At 42.6% G+C, this 9,259-nt stretch overlaps 1 protein-coding gene across 1 annotated transcript; it reads right to left on the bottom strand.

Annotated features, from left to right (window-relative positions):
- Window positions 1-537: 537 nt before the first annotated feature.
- NHLRC1 (NHL repeat containing E3 ubiquitin protein ligase 1) lies at window positions 538-2,869 on the bottom strand. Its single transcript, XM_006909239.3, has one exon. It carries the CDS (start codon window positions 2,808-2,810, stop codon window positions 1,623-1,625), a length of 1,188 nt encoding a protein of 395 aa, XP_006909301.1. The 5' UTR covers window positions 2,811-2,869; the 3' UTR covers window positions 538-1,622.
- Window positions 2,870-9,259: the final 6,390 nt, after the last annotated feature.

Below are 9,259 nucleotides of genomic sequence, written 5' to 3'. Positions count from 1 at the left end.
TGAACTGATATCTCCACCTGAGAGAACTTTTTTTATATATAATGCAGACTACCTGTGAAGTCGCCAACCTAAGGTGATTTCTATGGGTAGGGTGAGCATGGAGGAAGGGGATTGTCCCCAGAATCCCAGTTTGGAATGCACTGATAAATGGTGGTCCAGGGGCCCGAAATCTTACTATTAGTGCTATATGACAAGAGCATCAAAGCAAAATGGGTTTTTGTGGACTGACGTGGAAACCAAGCTCTATCTTTTAGCTCCAAAGGACAAACTTATATTGCACTCATAACTTTGGGGCTGTCTCTAGTGTGTACATTATATCTATTAAAACTCTTGGTATAATAGCACACCATTGTTGATAAAGCATCAGTTATTACCTGAAGCAAACTTTCATCTTTCAAAACCAATATTTTCTCCCTGAGAAAAAATTGCTGATGCTTCTAAGGTACCGGTTATTTGGTTCTATTCCAATAGCCCTAAACTCTGAGATGTTTACACTAGCTAAACACACACAACTTATAAAGAACTGGCCACTTCACCTGAAATTTCCATTTGTTTAATCAATTGCAACATTAAGCAGGTGTTATTTGAGTCAAGGCTATACAGTTCAACTCAAGAAGTATTTCAGGGTTTACCAGTGGCCTAAATGCGGACTTAGCATCAAGGGAAGTATGAACTGAGTACATAGTGTTTGCAGCACTAGGGACAAATTTAAATTTCACAGAGGAAAAACCCCATCACAAAAGTGTTTCAGGTTACCCCTGATTATAAAAAGGCCAGCAAAATCATTTTTACCGTGAACCAATTGTGGTGGCTTATCTCTGTATTAGCATAAACACGTAACAGGAATATTATCTAGACCTCTAACACTGGTATAAATGTTGTGTGTTCTGCAGTAGTTTACAGCTTACACAAACACAGGCCTTTCTCAACCAACCAAGTACTATTTCCTGAGTGTTTACATTGGGGGAAATATAGGTACTAGAAGACACATTTACCTTCTGAATAAGCAGTTCAATTGTTTTTCTTATTCAAGTAACTCGGGATCCACATTAACTCCATCCAATGTGCCATCAGAGAAGATGCCAGTTGAACTAAATTGATGCCCACCACAAACCCTTTTTCTCTTAAACTTTCTATAAAGTCTTCTTTATCTGTGCACCCAGCTAAAATAAATGGCTACTTATAAATAGTGTACACATAGCAACAATATACATTCACATATATTTCCCCCTACATCTATTATCTTATTGAAGAGCAAAGGGTTTTGGAGTCAGAATTGAGTTCCAGTGTGATTGTTATAGTAAGTGTGACCTTCGGTAAGTCACTTCAGCTCTCGGTCTCAATTTTCTCATCTCTAAAATGGGATTAACAATAGAAGTTACCTCTTTAGGTAGTTCTTAAGGGTGAAATGAACTAATATTTGCAATTTCTTAGCACAAGGAATACATATTCAATAACTGGTAGATTTCATTTTTATTCTCTAATAACTACCTCAGCCTTTGAAAGTATGCCAGGCAGTTATAATAATCCCTATTGGATAGATGAGATTAAGTAATTTATCCAGGGTTAAACTATTCATTAGTGGCAGTTCCGGGGCTTCTGATTCCAAGACCCAGGACCCATCACCCCCAGTCAACCTTGTAGACTTTTATGGAATGGGCTGCACTGTCCAGCACAAGAAGAGAATTCTCCTTGGTGAAGGTCAGTGCCACAGGATGGGAAAGACCATGAGTGATGATGGGCTTCAGTACTGGAAACTCCTCAGGTTTCCCTAAGCATAGGACAGCTTGACTAGAAGTATCGGCGACAATCACATTCCCCTGGTGATCGAAGGTCACAGCAGAAGCAGTTATTTCGGAGGGGAAGAAGAGGCTCAGCCCAAAGGAATCCACCTGGCCGATTAGCTGCATGCTTGCGCTGAACACCTTCACCGTGGTGCTGCAGGCCCCGGTCCCCAGGGCCAGGGGGCGCTCTAGGACCGCGATGGCTCCGGTGAGCCAAGACACCGCCACCCCTCGGGGATTGCACAGATGAGCCTGCAACCTTTCTGTTCTTCGGAGGACCCCTTCCAGAAAGTCCACTTCCAGAAGGTGCAGGGACCCTGCCTCCATATCAGTTACTACGACCCCATTCTGAGGAGTGGTCTCCACACCCCAAGGCAAGGAGAACTGGCCTCCAATGACAAGCTTGATCTGGCCAAAAAAATCAAACACTTTGATGGAGCGGTCGCCAGCGTCGGTGACAACCACATGGCAGTCGTTGGTGACGGTGACATCAAGTGGGTACCTAATGTCCTGGGCTGCTTCCCCCTTCTCTCCAAACTGATGAGCGCATCCTCCCCCGGAATCAAAGATCTTGACCCGCCTCTTGCCGTCATGCACCACCACTACCCGTCCGGTCTTGGGACACAGCGCCAGCCCAGTGGGGTTAACCAGGGTTCCCCAGCCTCCGAAGGCGTGGTGACAGGTGAGGGCCCCGGGGCCGCAGGGGGCGGCGCGGTGGGCTGCCGGGGCCGGGCGAAGTGCGGAGCCCAGAAGCTCCAGGAGGTGCAGCACTGGCAGGCAGTCGCTGGTGTCGCAGCCCCGGCAGGCTCTCCGGCAGAAGGGGCACTCGAGGGCCAGCGTTCGTGGGTGCGCCAGGGCGGCCACGCAGGCCAGGCAGACCACATGGCCGCAGGGCAGGTTGCGCGGGCGCCGCTGCTGGCGGTGGCCGAACCTCTCAAAGCACACCTTGCACTCGAGCAAGCTGGTTTCCGCCTCACGCACGAGCTCCCGAAGCTCCAGCCCGCTGCCTGAGGCCTCAGCACTCATCACGCCGCCCCGGACTCTTCCAGCGCTGCAAGCCAGCGGGGCTGGACACCGCCCCCGCGTTCCCCTGGGTCACGGTCACGGGGCGGGGCGCTTGTCCTGACGTCGACTGCGGCGGCCAGCTATGCCGCAACCTGCTGCCCCCTGGTGGGATCGAGCGGCACTGCTTCCTGAGGGCTTGTTAGCAGGAATTTACACAAGCCATATCCACAGCGCATTCTTCCAGCGCTGCAAGCCAGCGGGGCTGGACACCGCCCCCGCGTTCCCCTGGGTCACGGTCACGGGGCGGGGCGCTTGTCCTGACGTCGACTGCGGCGGCCAGCTATGCCGCAACCTGCTGCCCCCTGGTGGGATCGAGCGGCACTGCTTCCTGAGGGCTTGTTAGCGGGAATTTACAGAAGCTGTATCCACAGCGCATGGTCGGTCTGACGTGTAATCTTCACAACAGTCATGAATTGATTATCTCCACATAGCAAAGGAGGAAACACACCTATTGAGGAAAAGCGGGTTGCTCCCTATTACTCAGCCTGTAAGTGGCAAAGCAAAAACTAGAACAATCCAGTCTTCCAACACTGGTGCCCTGCAGTATCCAATCCGTAGCCCCCAGTGCTGGGTGCCAAGGCTGGCCAGTCGTAAAACATGGTCTCATAGCTCATGATGCTTATTATCTAACTGGGAAAACACAGACACATGAGAGAAATTAAATTTCAAAGGTGTGAGGCAGGTGCGTGTACTCCTTCTGTGTCTTCTATCATACTCGTAGTTAAAGTAGATGCTTAAAGAATACCTGTAAAATGAATTCATGTATGAATGAAGGAATGTTGTAGCATAATACAAGAAACCTACTAGGTGAACGAGTGTCAGACGGGAGAACCATGGCTGGGAATGTCTTTCAGAGGAATTAATATGAAATAAGAAAGCCGTTAATCATAATTGCTTTAGAACTTCATGCCTGCCTTCAATTAAGTGGTTTACATAGACTATTTTATTTAAACCTCTTGACAATCCCATAAGAGTATGTTATTTTCTTCATTTCTTTTCTACAAGAATTCTTAGGAAGTTAAGCATCTTGCCCAGGGTCACGTGGCTAGAAAGTGGCTGGACTGGGATTTGAAGCCAAGCAGTTTGACCACAGAACTCATGCTTTTAACTATTCCAGTGTTTTTCCACCTTGGTTGCCTGTGGCAAATACCTGGGACTCATCCCTAGGTTTAATTGGTCCAGGTGTGGTCTGGGCAGCTGGAATTATAATGTGTAGACAGTTTTGACAGCCGCCAACAGCTGCACTAGGATAATCTCTTCAAATAGCACCAGGTTAAATTCTTCCGAATTTAATTTAATTCAATCAAGATCAAAAGCACAAAGAATCTACCCTATATTCAAAAATCTTCAAACGAGATAGCAAAATGTCTCTCAGGAATCCATTGTGATACTATAATCTCTCATTTTCAAGAGCCCTTCCTATCCCTCTCCTCCCAATAGCTTACATAAACATCGTCTTTATAAAGCCACATATCAGATCACTTTTCTTCATTTAGAAATCATTATCATGATTGGTCACCTTCTTATTTGCTAGACTTCTGAGAAAACAGAGGATTTTTATCCTATTAAAACCCCTGAAGGGAGCTTTAATATAAGACAAGAAAGAACATTTTCTTAACATGTGTTACATAATTCAAAGATTATCTGTGTACTGGGACTTAATAAACAACTTAATATTATAATTTCAGACTATAATGCACTTCCGTTCCAAATAAATAGACAACTAAAGTCAAATCAAATAGGCATCACTCTCTGAAATAATCTTTACATCAAGAAATACATTCAGGACACCAAAACTGGAATATTTTTAGAGCTAGTGTTGTCTAATAGAAATGTAATCAGAGCCACATATAAAATATTAAATTTTCTAGTAACCATGTTTTTAAAAATAAAAACTAGCTATTTTAATATTTTATTTAACCCCAAATATCCAAAATATTATCATTTTGACATGAAATCACTATAAAAATTATTAACAAGATATTTCACACATTTTTCTTTTTAGTACTAATTAAAATCCAGTTTGTATTTTACACTCACAGCACATTTCAATTCAGTCTAGCCCCATATCAAGTGCTCAGTAACCCCATGTGCTTGGTGGCTACGGCATGAAATATTGCCTTCTCGAGATGCTTTCCAGATTTCATTGATCCTTGACTTGCTTCTAAATTGTCTCTGCTCCAACATTGTTTTACAACGTATCCAAAGGACCCCCGCCCCACGGAGGGACGAGCTGGAAAGGCTCAGCTCCCTTGCTCTGCTCCCTGATAATCCTACTATCTTCTCGATCCTTTGCTGCCCCTGCGGGGCAATCTGTAGTACCGCACCAAGAGGCCGATGGTGTTTTGAGAGGTGAACTGGAAAAATCTGCAATAGACCAGTCTATTTAATAATGTTCATAGAAATCGCTCTACCATTTGGTAGGTAGACAGCACAGTGGTTCTGGAAAGTGTTGTGCCACATGCACAGACATCCCGATATCAAGACTCTTATGTTAAATTTAAAGTTTGAAAATGTTCTGTGGCATTTTATTGAGTTAAGGTTTTCTCAAGTCCACAAAGCTTCAAAACGAAAAACATGTAGGTTTGAGTCTTTCGCAGTTGAAGGTCCCCACATTCTAGCTCGGCATCCTTAGCAGTCATTTTCTTCACTATTTGCTGCCTCTCCGTGGAATTAAGCATGGATTCTGTTGCAGTGTTCCTGTCTACCCAATCCAACCCAGTCACTCCCTCCCTTCGCATTTGTCTTTTTTCTACTTTACCAGGTGGAAGGAGTCCAATTTTTCTTTTTATTCAATCTTAAAATTGCTCTTTATCTTCATTCCCTTTCTTTTGCTCCTGTCTCTGGAGAGATAAACTAAATTCCAGGAGAGCAGAAACCAGGTCTGCTTTTGCTCCAGGCCGTATCCCAGTGTCTAGCACAGGCCTGATACACAGTAGACACCCAAGGATTATTTTTAAATAGATGAATGAATGAATACTTAAAAGGATACTACCTGCAGGTAGTAAACCCATATGTTATACTTTTTCTTTGATGATTCTCTAGGACTTGTAAGAAGCATGTGTGGATGAGAAAAATGGGCTCTATGGAAAGTAACTTTATAGGGCGATCTGATCATAAATTCCTAACAGGGCACGTCATGATGGGTAGTCACGCCCAAGACCTATATAATTTATGTAGTAAAAGGTTTTTAATCCAGCCCTGTCCATTATTCTTGTATATCTAGGTTAACAGACCTTTGACATACCTGAAGTGATACCCCTCAAAGGGTGTATTACCCCTCAAGAAAGCACATGATCTTGTTAACTATTCTGTAATACAATACCCACCTTGCTTTTTTCCATTTCCATGTAATCTTCCTTACATTCTCTCCTTTATTTCAAATGCATTAAAGAAGCTGCAAACCTATTGTTTCCATAGAGCATTTGAGATCTTGCCCAGCATGACTTTAGTTTGACTCAAAAATTCTCATAAAAATTCTCTACAGGTTTTCTTGTGTCAACACATTGTCAGGAAAGTAGCATTCACCCACAAAATGTGCTAAGTATTTTGCTCATCTCTAGAGTCAATGCTGATAGGTTTCTCAGATACTTTATAGAGTATAATCCTAATCACATAACACACACACACATTGATTAATAAAAGAAATGCCCTAAGTCTAACTCTAACATTTTGAGTTTTCTATCACGAATCTTTCTGTGGCCATCTCCATGGATTTCCTCTGTGCTTCCCTCTAATAATCCTCACTTAGAGGGTCCTGGAATGGCCTGCCCATCCCTTCTTGCTTCTACCTAGAATGAGCTCTGAGGGAAAGGGCTTGAAGAACAGAACCTGTGGTTAGTGGCTGCACCTACGTGTAAAGCACCATATGGCAGAGGATGGAAAATGGAGACCTAGCTCAGGGTGGTTACAGCAGAGAAGAGGGAGCGCAGGGGGACAGGCTAAGGAATCTGAGGAGGGAGTCGGTTCTTAGGCAGGTGGGCTCCCAGTTTTGCAAATGTGGCAAACCATGCCACATATATTCAGTTTAGAAGCCATCCCAGAACAAAAGTCCAATGACACAGTTATCTCCCAGGCTATATCAGACAATGATAGAAGGGAAGATGAGCAAGTCCCATACAATGGAACCAACTCCACCAAGGAGAAGAGGCGTAACTTTTTAAAAGAGAAGGAAAAAACACAGCAGGTGCTTTAGCATGGGTTAATGAGCCCACGGCGTAAAAACCTGCTAACTTTGACAAACTGAACCCCTCCAGGATTGGTCAATTTTAAGTTTCAAGCCAGTATCAGGACACCTCCTCAACAGGCGAATCTCTGTCACCTGTGTGGTTCCTTGGACGCTGACCTGGGCTTTGGTGATGTCCCCAGCTTTGCCTTCCCCCAGGGCATCTTGTCTTCTCAGCAACCTCTCTAACCTCCTATCTAATTTTGTAACCCACATCCATGTGCTTAGCTTCTTAGGGGTGAGAGATTTGGTGGGGAGGAGAATAGTGGTTCCGGCTTGACTGTTTTGAGCACCTACAGAAAAATGAGCTGGAGTGTATGGTTAGAAATGGGAACCTAGTGATTTTAATGTTTAAGTTTGAAAAATGTGTTTCTCAGGGTGCCATCCTTGGGCTTTTTCTCTTCGCTTCCCACCTGCTCTTCCTGAGCCATGTCATCCTCACCTATTGATGGGTTAAGTGGCCACTTACAAGCTGACAGTTGCCTGCGTATCCCCCTCATGCAGCCTTACCACACTGTAATGTTCAACATTCAGTCTCTGCCACCAGAGTCTTAGATTCCTCAGAACAGGACTGTCTTCAATCATCAGTGAATCCTCATCTCCTAGCACTTTCAAGAGCACTACTCACATTTGCTGAATGACTCTAATAACAGGGAAAGATTAAATAATTACAGTACTGCAATATGACAGAACATTTTGCAGCTATAAAATCTTGTTTTTTAAAAATCTTTGATATGAGAAAGGGCTGATGAAATACTAGAAAAGATAGTAGAGAGACAAGACTGTATCCATAATATGATCTTAACTTTGCAAAAACATACATGTAGACGAGCAGACAAAAAAGATAAGAAAACTTATCACCAGTTTAGCCTCAATTACTTATGGTGTTAAGATTTGGCTGCTTTTGTTCTTTTTCAGAATTTCCTATATCTTCCAAATTTTCAGTGAGAAAGTAATATTTTATTATGTAAATAAAATAAATGTTAATATCTTATGGTATATTTGATTCTTAAATACATCCCTTAATTATTCTCCATCTGCTGTTGAGAGGTAACACCAATATTGAAGCAAATTTCTACTAATACCCAATGGTTAGAGATCACAGATTTTCAGACGTTTTCAGTTCACACATTAAAACTACACATAACAAATATTCATCACAAATCAGCAGAGTGACTTAGTGTGTGTGTGTCTGTGTGTGTGTGTGTGTGTGTGTGCGCGCGCAAAGGAATTCTATCCTATCCCCATCGATTTAACCACTTCAGTGAATCTGTTTTATAAGAATAAAGCATATCAGATTAAAAATGATGTCAAACCAGAGTTCAATTAAAGACAACTTTGATTTTTAAAAGTGGTCAGTAGAAATTAAAAAAAAATTCTTTAAAGACCATGTGCCATATATATATCTGCATAAACTCACATCTACATCACACCCCTTATTAAAAATAAAACAATGACAGGTATGTACTACAGTTATGAATGGTAAATATTATTTGTACTAATTTTTCTGTGGGGGAGGTTTATATTTGTCAATTCATTCTTCTGCCGAGGATTCCCCTTTCATCTGATAGTATGTCTCACAAGTACATCTTTCAGACCAGTTTTTGTGGTCCCCATACAATTATCCCTTTAGAGAACCAAATCTCCAGATTATTAGTAGGTGCTAAAGCTTTGGTTGTATTCCTTTGCAGTTTTCTTTCCACATTTACCCACACAATCATATACCTTTCTTGTTTCATTCTGTCTGCCCCTGAAAACATTACAAGTGAACCACATGCTAGTACATTTATGCCTGCTGTTTAGGCAGGGCAAGGCATTTCATAAATCACAGAAGCTCAGGTAATCTATTACTTAAATAACAATACTAAAGATATTTTGGGGAAGTTCTGAAAATCAATTGCTCTAAAATAATTTATATGTAGTATATCTTTCATCTTGAGACTTTTTAAAAGGTCAGTATTCTCCCAATGAGGTCACATAATATCTAAAAGATCAACTACATACAGATATCTCATTTATTTTAAAGTTCTTTGGGTGCAAGTTACAGAAATTAACTCTAGCCAGAGAGAGAGAACGGAGTCTTTTATTACAAGGACCCTGGGTGTTCTCCTGTCCAGTACAGCTGGGCTTCAGGATGAAAATGAAAACCCAGAATACCTGGGGCTCTCTCCAGACCTCCTCTCTG

Source organism: Pteropus alecto, unplaced genomic scaffold, assembly GCF_000325575.1.
Source record: "Pteropus alecto unplaced genomic scaffold, ASM32557v1 scaffold121, whole genome shotgun sequence".
NCBI lineage: Eukaryota > Metazoa > Chordata > Mammalia > Chiroptera > Pteropodidae > Pteropus > Pteropus alecto.
Note: the sequence above shows the minus strand (reverse complement) of the source record. Positions and strands in the feature narration are given on the sequence as shown.

Excerpts from the sequence above, each read along its gene's own strand:
- NHLRC1 (XM_006909239.3), bottom strand. The coding sequence starts at position 2,810 with ATGAGTGCTGAGGCCTCAGGCAGCGGGCTGGAGCTTCGGGAGCTCGTG.